Source organism: Myxocyprinus asiaticus, chromosome 41, assembly GCF_019703515.2.
Source record: "Myxocyprinus asiaticus isolate MX2 ecotype Aquarium Trade chromosome 41, UBuf_Myxa_2, whole genome shotgun sequence".
Classification (NCBI taxonomy): Eukaryota; Metazoa; Chordata; class Actinopteri; order Cypriniformes; family Catostomidae; genus Myxocyprinus; species Myxocyprinus asiaticus.
The window spans coordinates 26108415-26131569 of record NC_059384.1 but is presented as its reverse complement, the minus strand read 5'-3'; the positions used below and the strand labels follow the sequence as shown (position 1 = coordinate 26131569).

General features: G+C 41.8%; 1 protein-coding gene across 6 annotated transcripts in view; it reads right to left on the bottom strand.

Annotated features, from left to right (window-relative positions):
• The window catches only part of LOC127432005 (E3 ubiquitin-protein ligase HECW1-like), a 160372-nt gene that overhangs the window by 28341 nt on the left and 108876 nt on the right, over positions 1-23155 (bottom strand). For all 6 annotated transcript variants that reach the window (XM_051682728.1, XM_051682727.1, XM_051682730.1 and 3 more), the window contains 5 exons: positions 22160-22265; positions 21782-21878; positions 19983-20066; positions 10970-11076; positions 2491-2605 (listed from right to left, as the gene is read on the bottom strand). In XM_051682728.1, the coding sequence (XP_051538688.1) occupies positions 2491-2605; positions 10970-11076; positions 19983-20066; positions 21782-21878; positions 22160-22265 (509 nt within the window). The remainder of the gene's footprint in view (positions 1-2490; positions 2606-10969; positions 11077-19982; positions 20067-21781; positions 21879-22159; positions 22266-23155) is intronic.

The window sequence follows — 23155 nt, the reverse complement described above, 5'->3', positions numbered from 1 at the left end:
GGCTTGTCCAGCAATGACGTGAACCTACAGGGCTTGGACGGGAGCTTTGGGTGTCTGCGCCAGGTGGCGGCGCTTTGTGGGCATAGGTGCACCACGAGCGCCTTATCCACCGGGGGAATCACCGTATAGCCCCTGGCCGCACCGCCATCGAGGGTAGTGAGGGCGGGGAAACTAAGAAATCGAGACCAGGCAGTAAAAGGTGCCTCCCACGATTTTGTCAGCTCCTCGTGCACTTCCAGGAAGAAAGGCACTGGAGCAGGGTGCGGCTGCTTTGAGCGGCGCCGCTAGCCCAGGAACCAATCATCGAGCCGCGAGGGTTCAGGGGAGAGCGGATGGTTCCACTCTAGCCTCATGCTCGAGGCCGCTCGGGAAAGCATGTCCGTCATCTCTGCATCAGCCTGTGACTGGGCAATCGTCCCCAAAGGGGGGAGCCCAGCTGAGGCTTCTGCATCTGACTGGACAAGCCCACTCTCCGATGTTGCGCTCGAGAGCTCATCAGCTTTGCAGGCTCTGAACAAGAGGTCGAACTTGCCAGACGAGCCGGCGGACTCATCCGGAAGCCCGATCGGGGCAGACGAGCGTGCTGGGGAATGGGAGGTCTGCGGGGGGATACCCGGCGGAGGCGGTCCCATTGGGGTCCCCAAATCACCCCCAGTGCTAGCCGTGCTGGCCTCAAAACAGTAGGTAGAAGGACCGAGGCGGGGAGCCGCTGGGGTGGCTTGCTTTCGCGACGTTGCCATGGTCATGTTCTCACAGTGAGAACATGAACCATCCACGAACGCTGCCTCCATGTGGGTCGCGCCCAGACACGAAAGACAGCGATCGTGACCATCTGAAGTTGAGAGGTAACGACCGCAACCAGGAATAACACACAATCGGAAAGTCATCTTTAAAAAGACGCATCTTTAAAAAGACATTCCGTGTGTGCCGCTCTTTTAGAGAAATATACTCGTTCAGGAAAATATACTCTCTTTTTTCTACCGAAGCGCCCAGGGGCGTTCTCTGCAGTGCACCAGTGCAGAGGAGGGAGAAGCCGCTGAAATGCGCCATAAGATCCAGCAGAGGTGAATGAACAGTCGTGAGAATTCAGCTCAGTGAGCATGAACGGTCAGCTCCGAAGAGAAAATCTGAATAAGTGGTTGCATACCAGCTCCTTTTATACCCGTATGTCCCGGGTAGTGGCATGCAAATACCACTCGCCAATTTTCATTGGCTTTTTATTAAAGACCAGATGTGTCTCGGGCTCCCAAGAGTGACCCCTAGTATCACTACATCGACACAACGTCAAGTGAGTGACAGATAGGGAACTTCAAAGTAGAATATACTGGCTGTAGCATTGTTATCGGAGAAGCCAGTATTTCAACTTAGCATGTTTCCTAAATCTCTAATGACATATTATGGTCATTTTATGATTTAGTACAGTACAAATATTATATATAGAACCTTTAATGTATACAATTTGCAATTTAAAAAATGTATTTGTTTATGTTGAAATTAACATTAACCAAGATTAATAAATATTGTAAAAGTATTGTTCACTAATTTATTTTTTCATGGAAAGGTATACAAAAACTGTTCCAACTCCCTGAAAGATATTAATGAAATAATTGTCGTGAGATATCTCACTGATCTCTGTTACAGCTCTAGACTCTGTAAACAACAAACAAAAATGTGTCCACGGGCCGCAGTCTCTGACGCTTTCTGTCTGACAGTTATTTTGCAGATTCTCATAGTATTGAAGTTGCAGCAAATTATTGAGGCCTAATACCATTTTTATGTCATGTTGCACATAACAGTCACCAGTTGAGGGTGCTATTATACTGCTGTTATTTTTGACAACCACTTCTGCTAGGTGTCATTATTAATAAAGCTAATTTTATATCTTTGGAGTGCTGGGTTTTGGAAAGAGGGGGGTGTGGCTAATCCAATGGCTCAGTTTGTGGAAATTCCAGAATGCTTAAAGCACCTTTAACTAATGTTAATCATACAATCTTATTGGAAAATTTTACCAATTTTGGTACCTGTAGCACCTGTTGATGCTCATTAACCCCACCCATGGGTTTGATTTTACTTTGCTTAAATTAGTTCACATTTACCATATAGTGTGCTGTTCAAAATTGTTCATAATGTTGACAAATTATACATCTTTATAATATGTCAACATAATTAACTCTTTTTTTGACTAGACTATATAGTATATGTGAACTAATTTAAGCAAATGCACATCAACAGGTTAACTAGTAGAACATGGTGCTAGAAACACCATGGTCATGGGCTCGATTTCTAGGGAGCACACATGCTGATAAAATGTACAGTATATCTTAAATGTGCTTTACATAAAATCACCTTTCAGATAAATACATTCTTTTTACATGCATGATTTTGAACACAAAAAGGAATGATGCATCCATCTCTATCTATATCTCTATATGTGTGTCTCTCTCAGTCACAATAATCAATAAATAAATAAAAACAGACACAAATACACACTTCATTTTTCCTGGACCCTGGCCATAGCCTTTTGCCTCCAGCTTCCTGTAGAAATTGCGAAGTTTCGCCTCAAAGTCTCGACGGTATGGAGCAGGCGCTCTGGCCCTCTGCAAGCCTGTCAAAATACACAAATGTACACATACAAATTGTACCATTTATAACATTACATTTCATTAGACATGCATCATAGAAATAATGTAAATAAAATAGGGCTGGGAAATTTAATGCATAAGTTGTGAACTTGTGTGATTAACAGTTGACGAATAAACATCCTGGCACAGAAACTGATTGTATGGAGCAGTGCACGCTTATTCATTATGCGTGACACATGTCCCGGGCATAATAAACATGGGAGCGGATTTACTGTACAGAGAATGGAGACTTCACCTGCAAGTGGTGAGCCAGGAGTGGGAGAGATACGGGCAAGCTGCCGTACCTCTTCGCATCGCACGAAAACACTGATTGTCATCTGAACCAGTGTCAAAAGCTAAACCACATGAGTGGACCCAGCGTGTGCATGATAGAGTCTGAATGGCAGCCAAAGGAAATTATTGTTTTGGGATTTTATACTTCGGCAAATTAAAATTCAGCATTCAGTTTGTTTTATATCTGTATGTATAGTGTCATATAATGCATTGGCAATGTACTTTTGAGTTTATCTTGCCAATAAAGCTTGATATGAATTATGAACATATTTATATAACTAAAATAAATGATGACTGACCAATTTCTTACAAGTTCTTTGAGAGTATAAAGTAAGTATATGTTTATATTTTAATGCACCATGTATCATAATTAAATGTGATTCACAGCATTTTCATAGACAAGAAGCCAAAGAAAAGAGACATTTTAAACGTCTTATTGCCTATTTTGTAGGCCACTTCACTTGAAAACAGCAAAGGAAACAGAGCAGGCTTTGTCAGCATCACTCTGTAAAATAATTTCATTTACACTTTCTCATCAACACGGCAATGCTCATGAAACCCCAAATATCACAAGTGTACCCTACAGACTCATTAAACTAGTGCTAGCATGCTGGGAAATTAATTTGCTTTAAGTCGTCTCTCATGGGTATATGAGTGTATGCGATCAATAACAAAAGAACTGTTCTGCCAAGAGGATTGGCAAAAGAGCCACTGTGATTTGTTTCAGCATGAGGGAAGTGATTGGTTGGTCAGATTGCAACCACAGCTACGTGGCAATGACCAGTAGTGTGGCTTGCAAAGAACTAATGCAGGGAATGATTACTCTTACTGTGTTGAGGAAAGGGATTTGCTGTATTTTGGCATGCAGTGTTACACACAAGAGACTGGCTTATGTTTTCACAGAAATTTAAAAGGGCTTTCAGAAGACAGCCTGTGAAGGTAGAATGTGGATGTTTGGAATTGTGAAAGAAAATAAGTAATGGTTTATTAGATAATGAGATAATAATCTGGGAAAAATTCAGTTTACTTGTTTCTGGCCATGGTCTTTAGCATGTTAAATGGTTGTCTGCTGTCTGGCCTTAAGGGTGCACTCAGTAATTCTAATTCAATACACTTTTTGTCAAATTCTGCAAATATCTCCTCACAGTCTGCTAGCTGACTGTTCTGTGGATGGGCTGAAAAAAAAATCTAGTATTTGTGCACAGCCCTGGCTCTGTAAATGGGACAAAAAAACAGTGGATCGGACAGATCCACACAACAGTACTCCAACCAATCAGCAACAGGGGGTGGTTCTTGCACGTGCACAGGATGGGGGCAGAGCGAGAGGGAAATTCATTAGAAGAGCAACGGCAAATCTGGCTGATGTGAACTTTCTAAACTCCACGGAGGACAAATGGCTGAGAAACAGACCAAGAGAAAAAGGTCAGATGAATATAAAATAAAAAAGAAGGATTATGATAAGTCGAGGGCTATGAGCCTTTTCAACATTGGCGAGGCTTTTCAGCAGTGGAGAGACCGCCGAGAAAGGCTTGAAGATGGATGCAGAAGTTGCTCTTTTTCTTCTCGATAAGTGTGTAAAATAAATTTTGCTACATTTCACAGAACCCATATATGCTGTTGTTGTGATGTTAGATTTAGTAGCAGGAGAGTTGTGAGTGTCTGGAGTTTGTGTGCGTAAAACATTCTCATCTTCTCTGCAAGTCTGACTAGTTTTTCATCAAAGACGCTCATTGTAGCAGCCTGGTAACTTGTAAACAAAACTTACCTGATGAATTAAAAACCTGTGCACCCCTTCCTTACAAGAGTTGGATTGCAGCCAGACAATTAGAATGGATTTTCTGCTAGATCTTGCACTTTCTACTGCAATATGCATTATGCTTGATATGAATGGTCTGGGTATTCCTCAGACTGTTTGTTTTACAAGTACATCTACTAAAATATAATAAGGGATTGAAAAATAATCAATCCCATATCCATAACACATTTTAACAACATACTTTTTATTACTATTAATATTCATGTTAGGATACATTATAGCCAATTTAAAAAAGCCAACACATAAAAGAATATGTATCATTTCTTATGTCCTGCTTTGTAACAAACACTAATATAATAATAATTAAAAAAAAAAAAAAAAATAAAAAAATAAATATATATATATATATGTTCCGTGGCCGTGAACACTGGCAGCGACAGGGGAACGGCCTCCGATGGTTAAGTCTCCCTGTTTGAGAGACAGCAGTTGTAAAGCTGCTAGATCCATAGTGATGTGGTCAGTTGTTCTGTAACAATTGCAGGAAGAAGCCAAGAGAGCAGGATATAAATGCAGCTTATATTTAATAAGAAAACAAGTCCAGATACAAAACACAGGAACAAAACCAAACCAAAACTTGGGAACAGAACAAACGTTACATCCATAAGGGTTAACAGGAATAACAACAGAACAAGACTGAGCAAACACAAGGACATTATATACACTGGGACAACCCAGGTAAACGAGATACAGCTAGGAACAATCAAGGCAGGAACAAGTAACAGAGACACAAGATGGTAAACACAAAACTTCAATCTAAAAGTCCCTTAAACTCCTAGAGACCTCTGGTGGCCACTAGGGCAAAAGTCTCAGGTGTTACACTACCATACTTCTCTAACTATATTTGCTATAGACAGATATGGCAGATGTAGTAAGATTAGCATTGGTAGTATGCTATTCCAAAATCAGCAACAGACAAGAAAGTACTTATTTTTCTTGAGATGTTTATTGGTGGTTGGCAATCCAGCTTATGGTGTATTACAGCCACCTACGGAGTTGGAGAAGAAATTGGCGAAATATCATCAAAAAGAGGTCACACACACCTTATGTAGGATTAAATCTTAAACTGAGTATACTTCTTGAACTTCAAATTAAAAGCTAGCTTGCCCTGTGAAGTTTACTTTTACACAAACAAGTTATGTTTACATTTATTCTTGAGGACTAAAACATGTGGAATGCATTTCCTTCCCCATTAATTGTATGAAATGTATATTGTAATAAATATCAATATCGAACGATATGAAAATAAATATCATGATAATATTTTTTGGCCATAACGCCCAGCCCAGTAGATTTATTGCATGCACCAGTCAACTTGTTCGGAGCACCCCTCCTTGCTCCCTAAGATAGACTCTTCCTTGGTTAAATCAGCCAGCGTGTTTAAGAATTACCATAATCTAATTAGCAGCAATTTCACTGAGCGGCGAACCAACCAGAATTGATTTAGCATTAGTCGATCATAAAGAAGAAAGTATGTCAGTAACAATGAACTTTAACAGGAATAATTTGTATGGTGTGCCATTGTTATGCCATTAGATCGGCAGGGCAGTTTATTATAGGTTCCCGTCATCAAATTCTCAAAGCTGGTTCATTGTCTCTGTTTGTTGATGGCTCTGTTTTGGAGACTCAAAGTAAAATGAGGAACCTTGGAGTCATTTTTGATACCAGTCTTACATTTGATTCTTTTGTACAGAGTACTGTTAAAGCATCATTTTTTCACCTCAGAAATATAGCAAGATTGCGCCCTATGCTAAATTTCTCTGTAGCTGAAAAGCTGATAAATTAATTCGTTGTCTCTCGGATAGATTACTGTAATGCCCTTTTAGCCGGAATTTCTAAATCCACACTCAATAAGCTCCAATATGTACAAAACTCTGCCGCCAGTACCCTGACTAGGACCAGGACATGCAATCATATTACTCCTATATTGGAGTCCTTGCACTGGCTCCAGGTCAGTTTCCGTGTAGATTTTAAATTTATGATGCTGACATACGAAGCATTACACGGCTTGGCTCCTCATTATTTATCTGCATTGTTAATCCCTTACACCCCAAACCGCAGACTGCACTCCTCACAGTCTAATTTGTTGACTGTTCCACAAACCCGCTTAAAATCTATGGGTGACAGGGTTTTTTTCTATCTATGCTCCTACCCTTTGGAACTCTCTTCCTCTAGAACTTAGGGAAGCTCAGACCTATGACATTTTTAAAGCTCAACTCAAGACTTACTTTTTTAAACTAGCATTTGCTTGCTGATGTTTACTTTTATTTTTTATTACGCTATGTACTGCTTATTTTGTGTACAGTGCTTTGAGAAGCTGCTTTTAAAGGCGCTCTATAAAATAAAGTTTATTATTATTATTATTATTATTATTAATTTATAGCTAGCATTAACAGTAATGAGCTAATAGCTGTTAATTGGTTAAAGGAATAGTTCACCCAAAAATTTTAATTCTCTCATCATTCACTTATTCACATCATTCACATCATTGTCTTTCTTTAGCAGAACACAAATGAAGATTTTTAGAAGAAGACAGAGCTCTGTCAGGTCCTTATAATAGAAGTACATGAGTGCTAGCACTTTGATGGTCCAAAAGTCACATTCAGGCAGCATAAAATAATCCACATGACTCCAATCGATCAATGAATGTCTTCTGAAGCGAATCGATCCGTTTGTGTAAAAAATAAATTGATAATTAAAACGTTATTAACTTTTAAAAAGCGCTTTCTGCCAGCAGCTGACACAAAGCGTGACGTAAGTGTGGCGGTGAATTCACACGAGAATTCGGAAAGGGCACTTATTTACAACAGAAGAATGAACATCACATGAGAGTTCGGCCATTTCAAACTGCATCAGAGCTCTGGATGGAAGTGCCGATTTAAAGTTAAAAACATTTTAAATGTCGACTTGTTTCTTACATAAACCTATCGATTCACTTCAGAAGACATTAATTGATCAACTGGAGTCGCATGGATTACTTTTATGCTGCCTAAATATGACTTTTGGACCGTCGAAGTGTTGGCACCCGTGAACTCCCATTATAAGGACCTGACAGAGCTCTATCTTCTAAAAATCTTCATTTGTGTTCTGCTGAAGAAAGACAGTCATACACAACTGGGATGGCATCAGGGTAAGTGAATAATGAGAGAATTTTCATTTTTGGGTGAACTATTCCTTTAAGTTACATGTGAGTGGACCAAATATCTGCATATGTCATTATCTAGAGGAGGCTACAAATATTGAATTTCCAATGCATCGTGATCTTCATTTGAACGATCTCGAAATCGGTTCTTAAATCCTAAGATAAATTAGAGTAAAGCGACTAAATTTTGTGCTATATCGGGCAGCCAAAACTGATGTCTGGCGCTTGATACGCATTTGCATGGTGTAGTTGAAGCCTGGTTTTCATGCGAGTGTGGCTCGAGGCATCACAGAAGCTCGCCCAAGTGATGTGGGCTCTTGCCATTTACTAGTAATATCAGGCATTAGCCTACATTTGACATTACCAGGACTATCAAATATCAGGACTCTTAGCATTATAATACATTATATTCTGCATTATATACAGTTTAATATATTACAATCATCTATAAACGGAGTGCCAATTCACTCTCGGCTGAAAAGTCTCATCGTTGCTTATTGTATTACATGCGCTTACATGATAAAGAAATAATCAAAAACTCTTTAAAAACCGGCACACTTGGACATCTGAGACATCAGACATCCAGAAGCTGCACAACTGATTACATTAAAACTGAAATCGAGGTATGATGTTGTACAAGTTTAATCAAAATGATTGCGCTCCCTTTCTCCAGGGACTGGCGTGGATACGCGCATTCACTTGCTCACTGAATTTTAATGGAGGCTTGCATGTGGTAAAAACAAACAGTTTTGCGAAATTCCCGGAAATACGTGCCTGATTTTGAATTCATACCAGGGACGTGCCGTCCATATAAGCAAGGTAAGTAGTGCTTACCTGACAGAAGGGTGAAAAAAAGACACTATGAAATATTTAAATATAATTGTTAATATAAACTACTGTTTTCGTTCAAATTCATCATCTTTCATCTCAGTTGAGCAGCACAGACAGTTATTTGCTTTGGCGCCACCCTCAGGTATTAGCACTTTATGTTATACTTTCTCTGATTCAAAGCATTGTTTACCGCCCTTTCATTCAACAGTCTACGTTCATTCAAATTGAATCACACCTGTTACTACAAATGGCCAGGTAAGCATGCTTACCAAAATGAGTAAGCCAATCAGAAGCTCCTTCCTTCAGTCACATTATCTGATAGGCTAAATTTTTGTTTTGTGTCAACACGTTCAAGTTCACGTAACTAATGTGCTATTAAGCACATATCTTGCAGTGTAAGCATTGGCGACCTACGTGGATTTGGCAAGGTTCATTTCAATTAAAAATCAAGAAGAGAGGCTATTGAAACTTCAACAAGCGGGCGACTTTTACAACAAAGTGATGGAGATGTTCATTCGTAAGGAGAGATGCATTGATTTTGTGTTCAAGGTAAGTTAATATGTTTATTAAAAATCTGTGTTTTTGATACTAGGTCATTGTTTCTGGTTAGTCTGAAGCTATGAAGTGGTGATCTGGCAATCATGTCCTTCTTGTGTTATGTCTGTTTTATAGTTCTAACGTTAGGGCGCAGTGTCTGTTTAAAATACAATATTAAGAAATGTAGTCTGCTGTGTCTATGTTACATTTGCCTTGTGCATTCAGGTTAAGATTGTTGTCTTTGGTGGTCAGATTAGTTCATTGCTGCTGTCCATTCCAGTGGTTCTGAACTTTGAGGGTGACGTGTGAGGCCTATGATGTTGAAATTAGTAACTGGCAATCTTTTTTTTTCTTTTTGTTGTATGTCAAAACAAGCTCTTCTGGCACTATGGTTCATTGTATGATTTAATGGACATAAACATGCTCGGCTCAATATATGACAATCTTTAATTTGTGTGATATGAAAAATATTACTGTCCTGAATTTAAACAATTTGGTCATGAAGTACGCCACTGTAACAATCATTTCCATTGACTGGTGGGTTCTAAGGCAACAATTTATGGCTATAACATTTCTGCGACATTACACCAGTATAATGTGTTTTGGGCACAACGTTTAATAAAGTGTATTAAAAATCTTTGAGGCTTGCCCAGTCTCAAAGACCACAGCACATGCCTGGTGTATACATTACAAAACAGAAAAAAGCAGTAAAATGTAAGTTATGCAATGGAGAGAAACAACTCTTAAGCGCATTAACCAGCACACGCATTCTGTCAATGCACCTGATGCAGAAAACAGTCTATAATAAACTGTATGCTTATTATGATGTGTTTGAAGTGTTTATACAATACTCTCCTGCGCTGAACAACTTGGGTCGTGTTTTTTTCAGCTTCAGCTTTTATATCAAATGGGTTTCATCATGCAACACATTTTTCACTGGGCTGTGATGTGACGTCACTGAAGGAGCTTCTCCGTACTCGTTGCATACTGTATATCCAACTAATCGATAATGAAATTCGTTGTCGATGATTTTCATTATCAATAATTATCGATTTTATCCCTAAAGTTCTTAACACTTTCAGTGTTGCACTTAATATAACTGTTATTTGACAGGTATAGTGGTAATGTTTTAAGTCATGTAAGAAAGGATTCTTCTGGGCTAAGCCCCGGATGTCACTAAAGTCTAGTGACGCCCCTGCTCAGCCCTACCAGACAGAATTTGATTGAATCATGAAAAGTGGGCGTTCCATTCCAGAATGGAGTCAGACCAAGCAGACATTAGTTGGAACTGTCTGCTTCTATGGTGAGCTTTCTTTTTTAAGTCTTCCGATGTCATGACAGAGCAGTCATTTGAAGAGAATCTTGCTGAGCAAGAAAGTTAAAGTCAATATATTTATAGCAACTCACCTGAATATAACTTTTGAAGGTAACTATCGCCCCCTTGAGCACTAAGGCTTGTTACCGCCACAGTAACATAAGAACGCTTGTTAAAAATGTTCAGCTTGACCACATGTTGACAATGCATTGGCCAAGCGCTCGGATCTGAGTTTGCGTACCTGCATAAGGTATGTTTCTGGTCCAGGAATGTGTATTAAGAAAGTGAATAAGGTAAATTCTGATTTCATGTTGACATAAATTAAATTGATGATGCATAAAATTCATGTTTGTTTTTTTTTTTTTTTTACGGTAAGTGAGAAAAAAGTTCAAATAATTATAGAGATATGGTCATACCAGGTGAGCTCTGTGGTGAGGAGCCAGGAGAACAGCGAGGAGAGAAGCTGAGGCCGGGGTGGAAGTAGTGAGATGGAATAAAGGACATGATCTCCTCCTCAAACAGACTACATGACAGAGAATAATAATTTCACAACACTTACAAAAAGCATTTATTTATTTATTTGTGTTTATTGTGTTATGTGTTGGGTGGTGCAGGGCTGGTAACCAGAAAGTTGCTGATTCAAGCCCCATTGAGCTATCACCATTGTTCCCTTGCACAAGGTACTTTATCACATGCTGCTTCAGGTCACCATAAATGTGCTCAAACTGTCTGCTAAGTAACTACTACTTTACGTGAAACTAATTACTGTACAGACAGGCAAAAAAAAAAAAAATAAGACTCTTTGTTACATTAAAAGTGATAGGTCACCCAAAAATGAAAATTCTGTCATCATTTACATTACCCTCATCTCACTCCAAACCCATATGAATTGCATGGAACAAAGGATTTTTTTTTTTTTTTTGCCATATAATAAAAGTGAATACTGACTCCAGGCTCCATAAAGGACAATAAAACCACAATAAAAGTAGTCAGTGCAACTTGTGCAATCAAATCATTGATCAGCTCCTGTAAACAGTACACTAATCAAATATTGTGACACGTTAATAACTTCAAACCTCAATGGTTCTTGTGCATCTTGTGAACAATCATCAAAAATCATGATCAAATGAGGTTTGATGTTTTTGATGTGTTATTGATGGGAAACAAAAACCAATCAGGTTTGATGTGTGTGGCAGCAGGGGCGTGGTCAAGCATCTCTCCGGAGATAGAGAAAGCGGTAAGGGCTAAATTATGTCTAACACCTGTCTCTAATTTCAGTGAGCATGGGGAGAGCGGCATAAGTAGAGCGACACAGCACTTAGTCGGGGAGAGAGACTGGACACGACAGAGCCGAGCCAGAGCAAGGATTTTTAGTAGTGAAAATTTATATGTGAAAGCAGTGTGTGATAGTATTTAGCTTAGTGCTTAAAGGAAAACTGTAAAGTGGTGTGGCGAAGAGGGAAAAATAAAGCCTCACCTTAAGAAGGAAAAACTGCTTCTCGCCTCATCTTTTACACTGGTGCCGAAACCCGGAAATTGAAGTTTGGGTCGAAGATGGATGGAGGTCGTCCCGTAGAGTCCTCCCAGTTGGCGGAGATCCTCCAAGCCCTCGCCAGCCTACATCAGAGCCACCAACAGATGCTGCTTGAGCTCCGACAAGATCAAGACCGCCGGATTGTCGAGCTCCTGCATGCTCAAGCCGAGGACCGGTAGGCGATCCGGAGCCTCCTCAGCCAGGAGGCGTCCTCAGCCGCGACCCCGGACAATCCCACGCTGTTACCCCCACCAGCATTACAGAAAATGGGGGCGGCGGACGACCCTGAGGCCTTCCTGGATTTGTTTGAGCGGACCGCTGAGATCTGGGGCTGGCCGCTCGGCCAATGGGCAGCCCGACTGATCCCACTATTGTCCGGGGAAGCCCAGCTCGCGGCTCAACAACTACCAGCGTCGAGCCTCCTGGCCTACGGAGATTTAAAAAGAGCCATCTTGCAATGGGTTGGTCGCACTCCGGAGGAAAGTCGTCAACTCTTCCGGAGCTTGAAGTTGGAGAGCTCCGACCGCCCGTTTGCCTTTGCCCAGCGGCTCCGTGACGCCTGCCGAAGATGGCTGCTAGTGGGGGATCGCGACGTCCAGGGAATTATTGACCAGGTGGTACTGGAATAGTTCACAGATCGATTGCCAAAAGGGACGGCAGAGTGGGTCCAGTGCCACCGCCCAGCGTCGTTGGAGGAAGCTATCCGACTTGCGGAGGACCACATGGCAGCGATCCCGAGGGCGGAAGAGCCCTCCTACATTTTCTCTCCTCCCTGTTTCTTCCCCCTCCCCTCTCTCCTCTCGTTCTGCTCTCTCTCCAGGTCCCATTCCTGCCCCACACAGACGAGGAGGACCTCAGCCCCTGAGACCAGTTCCCCGGGTGTGGGAGGCGACACCTTCCCCTACTCCAATGCCCCGCCACTCTCCCCCTCAGGGGGGGGCGCCCGCCGACGCAAGTGCGGGCGTAGCGCCTGGGCCGGCCTGCTGGAGGTGCGGAGACCCGAGCCACTTCCGAGATCAGTGCCCTCTGATGGAGCTGGGGACGGTGGTGCGGGTCTCTGACCTCCCACAGGCTGCCCCCGACCAGGCCGGAGCGTTCCTGATACCGGTAAGTGTCAAGGGGGGTACTCACCAAGCGTTGGTGGATACTGGTTGTAATCGAACCACTATCCACCAACGCCTGGTTCAACCCGAGGCATTGGTCACAACTAAAACGGTGAAGGTGAAATGTGTACACGGGGATATTCACAAGTATCCAGTGGTGACCCTGACAATTAAATTTCGGGGGAAAAAGCATAGAGTGGAGGCCGCGGTTAGTTCCCGCCTCACCCATCCGCTGATTTTGGGGACTGATTGGCCTGATTTTAGAGTATTATTAAAGGGAATTTGCGCGGATGGGTCCTGTATGAATATAGGGAGATGTGTGATGTGCGATGCTCTGGCAGGGGAGGCGGAGCCGGGGCCATCCTCAACAGCTCCACGTCATGATGACGAGAGGGGGGAGAGGCTGCAGCCCCTCCCCTTCTCAGGGAATTCCCTGACAGGGATTTCCCTTTGGAGCAGTCGCGAGTCGAAACCCTCAAACACGCCTTTGACCAAGTGAGAGTCATCGATGGTCAACGACTCCAGCCTGACATCGCCCTTTCATACCCCTATTTTGCAATTATAAATGAGCGGTTGTATCGAGTGACACAGGACACTCGGACCAAAGAGGATACAACCCAACTTTTGATTCCAAGGAGCCGTTGGGAAATGGTATTCGAGGCGGCTCATTATAATCCCATGGCGGGTCACCTAGGAGAAAGGAAAACACTGAACCGTCTAATAGCCCATTTCTATTGGCCGGGCATTGGCGGCGATGTCCGCAGGTGGTGTGCAGCATGCGTTAACCCACCGGCCACCCCAAAAGCGCCATTGCGCCCTCTCCCTCTGATCGAGGTCCCCTTTGAGAGAATTGGAATGGACCTCGTCGGGCCATTAGAACGGTCAGCACGCGGACATCGCTTTGTATTGGTCCTAGTGGACTATGCAACGCGATATCCGGAAGCAGTGCCTCTTTGCAACATCTCAGCACGCAGTGTTGCGGAGGCACTCTTCAAAATAATCTCCCGGGTGGGGATTCCGAAAGAAATCCTCACCGATCAGGGCACAACATTTATGTCACGGACACTACGCGAACTGTACGAGTTGTTAAATATTAAATCGATTCGCACCAGTGTATACCATCCTCAAATGGATGGCCTGGTGGAACGATTTAATAAAACCCTCAAAAACATGATTTGTAAGTTCGTGCACGATGATTCTAGAAATTGGGATAAATGGCTCGACCCCCTGTTATTTGCAGTACGAGAGGTCCCGCAAGCCTCCACTGGCTTCTCCCCATTCGAGCTGCTGTATGGGCGACGCCCACGCGGCATGCTTGATGTATTGCGAGAGGCCTGGGATGAAGGAACTTCAAACAGTAAAAATGAAATTCAGTACGTTTTTGATCTTCAGGCAAACCTCCACACTTTGGGGCAACTAACACAGGAGAATTTGCTCCAAGCTCAAGAACGACAGCGCCGACTGTATGACAGGGGAACTCAGCTAAGGGAATTTGCACCGGGAGATAAAGTACTTGTATTGCTTCCCACATCGAGTTCTAAATTACTCGCCAAGTGGCAAGGACCCTTTGAGGTCACATGACGAGTGGGAGATCTTGATTATGAGGTTAAACGAACCGATAGAGGGGACGCTCGTCAAATATACCACCTCAATCTCCTGAAATTGTGGAGGGAGGTGGTTCCCGTGACGTTGGCTATGGTAGTTCCCGAGAAGGCGGAGCTCGGACCGGAGGTGAGTTCAAAACATAAACAGTTCACCCCAGTCATTTGCGGAGACCACCTCTCACCGAGCCAACTCACGGAGGTTGCTAGGTTGCAACAGGAGTTTGCAGATGTGTTCTCCCCTCTACCGGGACGCACAAAACTCATCCATCACCACATCGAGACCGAGCCGGGGGTGGTGGTACGTAGCCGCCCCTATCGATTACCCGAACACAAAAACAAAATTGTTCGGGAAGAATTGGATGCGATGCTTGATATGGGGGTAATAGAAGAATCCCACAGTGATTGGTCCAGCCCAGTTGTTCTAGTGCCTAAGAGCGACGGGTCTGTGCGATTCTGTGTGGATTATAGAAAAGTCAACGCGGTGTCTAAATTTGATGCATATCCAATGCCTCGCGTTGATGAGTTGCTCGATCGGTTGGGCACTGCTCGTTTTTATTCGACATTGGATTTGACGAAGGGTTATTGGCAGATCCCCTTGACACCAATTTCCCGTGAGAAAACCGCCTTCTCCACACCGTTTGGATTACACCAATTTGTGACACTTCCGTTCGGTTTGTTTGGAGCCCCAGCTACGTTTCAGCGTCTCATGGACCGAATCCTCAGACCGCATTCAGCCTACGCTGCTGCCTATTTAGATGACATCATCATTTATAGCAATGATTGGCAGCGGCATATGCAACATCTGAGGGCGGTTCTGAGATCGCTGCGCCGAGCGGGACTCACAGCGAACCCGAAGAAATGCGCGATTGGACGGGTGGAGGTACGGTATCTGGGGTTCCACTTGGGCCACGGGCAGGTGCGTCCCCAAATTGACAAGACAGTGGCGATTGCGACCTGCCCGAGACCCAAGACCAAAAAGGGGGTTAGACAGTTCCTGGGGCTGGCTGGCTATTATAGAAGGTTCATACCTAATTATTCGGACGTCACCAGCCCGCTGACTGATCTCACTAAAAAGGGAGCTCCAGATCCGGTCCAGTGGACAAAGCAGTGTCAAAGGGCGTTCACGCAAGTTAAAGCTGCACTTTGCGGGGGGCCGCTTTTACATTCACCTGACTTCTCTCTCCCTTTTATTTTACAGACAGATGCTTCAGACAGGGGGCTGGGGGCCGTACTCTCGCAGGTGGTGGAGGGGGAGGATCGCCCGGTGCTGTACATTAGCCGTAAGCTCTCGTTAAGGGAAACTAAGCACAGCATCGTGGAAAAGGAGTGTCTCGCCATCAATGGGCGGTCCTCACTCTCCGATACTACCTGCTGGGGCGGGCCTTCACCCTCTGCTCGGATCACGCCCCACTCCAGTGGCTCCACCGCATGAAAGATACTAACGCCTGGATCACCCGTTGGTATCTGGCTCTTCAGCCGTTTAAGTTCAAGGTGGTCCACAGACCGGGGGCGCAGATGGCTGTCGCCGACTTCTTTTCCAGGAATGGGGGGGAATGGTAGGCAGGCCGGATGCCGCCCCGGCCTGAGTCGGGCGGTGGGGATATGTGGCAGCGGGGGGCGTGGTCAAGCATCTCTCCGGAGAGAGAGAAAGCGGTAAGGGCGCTTACACCTGAGCTAAATTATGTCTAACACCTGTCTCTAATTTCAGTGAGCACGGGGAGAGCGGCATAAATAGAGCGACACAGCACTTAGTCGGGGAGAGAGACTGGACACGACAGAGCCGAGCCAGAGCAAGGATTTTTGTGAAAGCGGTGTGTGATAGTGTTTAGCTTAGTGCTTAAAGGAAAACTGTAAAGTGGTGTGGCGAAGAGGGAAAAATACAGCCTCACCTTAAGAAGGAAAACTGCTTCTCGCCTCATCTTTTACAATGTGTTTTTGATCTTTGTGTGTATAGGGACGAATTAACCACTGGGCCGATTGGGCCATTTCCCAAGGGCCTCTAAACCCATAGGGGCCTCGAGCTCTAAAACAATTATTTATTTATTTAGAGATTCTATTATAAATCCATGTAAATGTCAGCCTTATGTGAAATACCATTTGTTCGGCTGAATGCGTGCTGGACTACAGTAGCGCGAGCACAGGCACTCGAGTGCGCGGTTGCATGCTCATGGAATCTCCCTCTCACAGCTGTAGCATGTTTATTTGAAGGACTATAGAAAACAGTTTTTAATTCATTCAACACTTTCAAACACAAAGATAAGGTACAGTTTACCCTGGCTGTGTACAAAGCTGATGGTTTGAATTTATATATGTAACAGAATTTGTGCAATAGTTTGGAGGACTTTAAAATGTTTAAGTCCTGCATGAATTTAATGTTTAATGATACAGCAAAATATGCCTTAGTACCTTAAATATGTGCACGGTAACCTTTTGTCATATTTGGTTAACCGAGAGAGTTCACAATTATTTATTCTGTTATTTGTCAGGACTCTGGAATAAAGAAGGTTTATTGCCATGGATGCGTTAAACACAAACTCAGATTAGCAGGGAATAAACTGCACAGTGAGCTATGAGCCTAAATAGCATAATACATAGATCTTCAAATGATAAAATCACATTAAAGTCGAACAAAAACAATTTTAGACTGTCACTGGCTGCAACATAGTAGGCCTATTCTTAATCAATGGAAAATGCATAATTGTGCCCGGGCACTTTCCACAAGGCAGCGAACGCTATGGTTTATAAACTTCTTCGGAATGGTTTGATTTTTAAATGATTTAGCATTTAACTTCTGTAACCAGAGCAAAAGGGTGGAAAAAAACATTTGCTCACTGTTTATCAAGTGCTGAAACTTTGTCAGGTGAAAAACAATCTGGAATCATGTGAAACAGTCACATTAAGTCCTCTTTGCAACCTGAACATCATCAGAATGTCAATTTGTGACACCAGCCCTGAAATAGCTTGATGTAGCGCAAAAAATTATGAAACAGAACACAGGTGTCTTGCGATGCGTTCATAAATCTTGAAGTTCTTTTAAACTGAAACAGTGTCTAAAAAAATGGTCCTGCGTGGTACGGTAAAAATTTAGTTCTGGCACAATGATCAAAGACGTCCGTCCAGTGCGTTTACATAGAAAAACAATTGGAAAAGCAGTGCAGATGCGCATATGAACAGCCCGTAACTCGCCCTATAACCTACTTGAAAAACTGACCCGAACCTGGCCCAAAACCTATAGGTTTGTCGGGTACCGTCAGACTCAGATCGGGTTGAAGATCTCTATACACGTGCAGAATAACCGAATAGTGATTTTGCGCAGTGCACATCCCTATTAATAACAAATGATTTTGGATCAGTTCATAATTAAAAAGTAGGCTACATATAATTGGCTGTGTAAAACATTGCTCCAAACTTTTCTTCCGTCAATTTGAAAAATCCAACCAAATCTACCAAGCGTCCTGTAGCACATAAAGGTGAATGTAGTTATGTCATGGGGGGCCTCCTTGGTGTGTTGGCCCATGGGTCTCTCAGTTCTTAATCCGTCCTTGTGTGTGTAACAGTTTAATTTGATTTGCAAGTGAAAAACTACTTATATACTAAGGAGGGGAATTCACTAAAAAGTTGCACCACTTTTGTATGTGGTATTTCAGCACAAAAACCCACGTCTTATTTATTAACCGCCCGCAATCTTCATCTCGAGTATTTAAATTAAATAATTGTCATTCCTTTCCATGCAAACACGCCTCCTTTCTATATAAATTAGGTTTATTATAGATTGCTCTTTATTCACCAAAAAATGCCTGGTGCAATTTAAATCGTGCTATTATAGCCAGATGAAAACAGGCGGTAAAATAAATATTATTTTAAAGAGATGTTTGTGTACATTTTCTATTAATCATATCAGCAGTAATTCATCAAATAATGATTAAATGATGGAGAAGAGCATTATAACCTGGCATATATCCAAATGCAATTTCGGCATGTTAAAAAGATGCAGACACAGTAGTCAGTGATGCTGTTCCGTCTTGCCAAAGTGTGTCAGATAACGGTGGTCTGCTGCATTTTCCGCTATATAGCACTCGCAAGATCGAAATTGCACATGCAAATTGCGTTTAGCATAGATTTTGTGGCCGTGTTTGCTCTGTTGGCTGATCTGCATAATTCCTTTAGTGAATCAACGCTAAACCAGTGCAGACCGGCCGCAATTCATTCTTAGTGAATTTTTCCCCGAAGTGTTCATATGCCTTCAGAAGACTTGGAAAATAGTACATGAGTCACATCAACTACTTTTACTGTGGTTTTATGGTGGTTTTTTTGGTCCTGTATGGAGCTTGACAGCCCAGAGTCACTATTCGTTTTCATTAGAGTTGAAAGTACTGTTTAAAAAGTATCTGTTTACAAACAAACGCTCGGCTCCGGCACTTCCGGGTTCTTTTTGCACCCCAGAAAATAACTGCTTTCAATGGTTTTTTTGTTAAAATTGAGCTGAAAATGCTCAAAAAGTGCTGTTTGTGGGGTTGAAACACCCCAATATATATTTATATTATATAATGTTTAAAAGATTATTATTTTGTGTTCCATGTAAGAAAGAAAGGGTATGGCATTTGGTATGAAGCCTTTTGGAGTGTCATATGGGTTTAGAGAGAGATTAGGGTGAGTAAGTAAGGACTGAATTTTCATTTTTGGGTGAACTATTCTTATAAGTATTATACTGGTTCTGGTAATTACTGTAAATACTGTAGCTAAAAAAAAAAAAAAAATCACCTTTTGTTCTAGATAAATGAACAATAAAACATTTAGCTTGGTCTCTTTACATTTTTTGTTAATTTATCATGACTGTAACTGTATCTAGTATTCAACTGTATATTATGCACTTTGAGAGGACGTCTATTTAATTAAGCCAGTTATATCAAGTCCTGCATGATGCTCAGTGTGAGTGAGTCATAAGTCAAAGAGGCTTTGTTTGAGGAATAATCTGACTGCCAAGACACTGGCAAAAAAACCAAAGACTGATGCTTGTGTTTCAAGACACTGACATATGCTGCCTGTGTGGTTGAGGTTTGCCTAGTGGTTGAGGTATACAACTACAACATGAAGCATCAAACTCAAGCACAATTTCCTCCTAAAACTTTGCTTTGCTATTCAGAAACACAAAACACTTGCCATGGCACCATACTTGAAGTAAACGTACCTCAACAATATAACCAGGTCTGCGTCACAAGACAGCTTTTCAACACCTTGTGGACCCTCTGTCCTGATGTAATGGATTTTCTCCCTGGCAGGAAACACCAATGAAGACCATTAAAAGCATTTAAACATTTTTCAACTTCAATTAATCATGTTTCAACTTTTGTTTTATATCTTGAGTTTCTGTTGAAAGGTCTGATCTCAGGGCATGATAATTGTTTTTAAATGTAACAGTAATGCACTTCAGCTTGTTGAATTAAATTATAACAGGCTGCATTGAGGAATGCTTTCAAGATAATGATCAGCTCTATACATTAGTGAAATAGAGCCTGTCTAAATGCATGAATTAATGTATATACAAAGTTAAATGCTGAGTCACTGTCACAGATTTGCTCTCTTCACACTTTAAGTGCATTTTATGCATTTATTTGTGTCAGACTGTAAATTTACCCATTCCATAATTCAGTCAGAGAATTTAGGTCAGTACTGCTATATAGGAATAACACTACAGTGCAATGCTCAGTGTATGGGAGACACCAAGATTTTTGGATAGAATGAATTTATAAGGTCAAAATTAGAGCAATGGTCATCACAAAGTCAAAGCAAACTCCCAGAATGCAAAAGTGTTTGCTGATGTGCTTTTTAATCATGCTTTTGATTTTATTCAGTATAAAAATGCTCAAAAGGTCAATAGCTGGGTTTCCATTCACATACTTGTATGCAAATTTTGGGATATTGCATAAAAATGCATGACATTAAAGGAGTAGTTCACCCAAAAATTCTCTCAACATTTGCTCACCCTCATGCCATCCCATAGATGTGTATGACTTACTTTCTTCTGCTGAACACAAACAAAGATTTTCAGATGAATATTTCAGCATCTTTAGGTCCATACAATGCAAGTGAATATTGGCCAAAATGTTGATGCTCTTAAAGCACATAAAGACAGCATAAAAGTAATCCATACGACTCCAGTGGTTAAAACCATATCTTCTGAAGTGATATGATAGGTGTGGATGAGAAACAGATCAATATTTAAGTCCATTTTTACTATAAATCTCCACTTTCACATTCTTCTACTTTTGTTTTTGCCATTTTGCATTATTTGTGCACATCTCCACCTGCTGGGCAGGGAGGTCAATTTAAAGTAAAAAAGGACTTAAATGTTGATTTGTTTCTCACCCACACCTATCATATCGCTTCTGAAGACATTGATTTAACCACTGGAGACGTATGGATTACTTTTATGCTGCCTTTATGTGCTTTAGGAGCTTAAACATTTTGGTCACCATTCACTTGCATTGTGAGGACCTATAGAGCTGAGATATTCTTCTAAAAATCTTTGTTTGTGTTCAGCAGAAGAAAGAGATTTGTACATATCTTGGATGGCATGAGGGTGAGTAAATGATGAGAGAATTTTCATAATTGTGTTAACTGTCCCTTTAAGTTTGCCAGAGCGTTTTCATTTATTACTTATTTATAACCTTTTTAATTTATTTAATAAAGAGCCATCGTGTCTTTCCCAGTGGCTACAACTTCTATTTCCATTTCTATTTCGTGCCAATTTTGATTTTGTTCTCTTAAACACATGGGATGGAAAAGCAGCTTTACTTGCAAATTATTTTGGTCATATTCCAATAAGTTGCATAAATTACATTTGCAACTTTGATGGAAACCTGGCTACTGACAGTTCTGTTCTGTTGACTGTCTCGGAGAATAACCTATTCAACATAACATAAAAGCTTGAGATACTGTTACACTCAATCATGATCATGTGAATATGACCGTGTGAGATGATCTCACCTGAGTGTGTGATTCCTGGCTAGACTGGGTTGCCGTTCCTGCAGCATGTCTAGTATGTTTGGTTGGCGGAGGAAAGCCACAATCTTGTCATTGTAAGCTGAACATGAAGAAAAAAGACAAAAAGAAAAATCATAATGATTTCGGGGAGATCTGCTGAATTCTGATGATGAATTAGTGGGTTGAAATCATATTAAAAACTGCATTAAATTGCATTTAAGGTCAGCACCACATATTTAGTGTAAAATTAATAATGAAAATAAAGTATATGTTTTTCTCCCCCCTCCCCCCACACACACTTCGATAGGTTGTCAGTGTTTTAACTGATATTTTGGTCACAATCACCAGCAAGAGAAAGTTGTCTTGTCTCTGTTGACTAACCTAGAGGCACTGAATCAGGCTGGTATTGACTTCTGACAGCAGCTACTAGACTGTGTCCAGGTCTGCTCACAAGTGATGCTCCTCTGCTGCGGGACACCTCTGATGCCTGAGATAACACAACACACAACATCCTCATCATCATAATGTGATTGATCAAACAAGATCATTTACATTTAAATTTAGTCATTTAGCAGATGCTTTTATCCAAAGCGACTTAAAAATGAGGAACATAGCAAGCAATTTGTCATACAAAGTTCAATAATATCAACAGTGTTATAATGCCAAGCTCTCAAGATGGCTGGAGTAGTATAGGCACTAACACAGAAGAAAGTTTTTTATGTGTGTGGGTGTGTGTGTGTGTACAGTAAGTGCAAGTTAAGTTCAATAGTATGTGCAATTAGTGTGGACTGGTTAAGTGCTAGTGGAACAGATGTGTTTTACGCTGGTTCTTGAATGTTGAGATGGTATCAGCAGATCGTGTGAAGGTCGGAAGCTCATTCCACCACAGTGGTACAGAGAAAGTGAAAGATCATTAAATAGGCTTTGAGCCTATTTGTGATGGGACCACCAGACACTGCTTGTTCATAGATATAGAGAGCGAGTTGGAGCATAGACCTGGAGAAGTGAATTTAAAAAAAGAGGGTGCGGTTCCATTGGCTGTCCTGAAGGCCAGAGTCAAAGACTTGAATTTGATGCGGGCAGCTACAGGTAGCCAGTGAAGTGAAATCAAGAGTGGGGTGCCATGTGCCCTTTTTGGCTGATTGAAGACCAGACACGCTGCTGCATTCTGGACCATCTGCTATGGCTTAATTGTGTTAGCTGGGAGGCCAGCCAACAAAGCATTACTGTAGTCCAGTCTTGAAATGATCAGAGCTTGGACCAGGAGCTGTGCAGTATATTCAGACGTCTGATTTATTTGAGGTTGTAGAGCACAAATCTGCAAGACTGGGCGGTTAATGAGATGTTGGCAGTAAAATTAAGCTGGTCATCTACCAA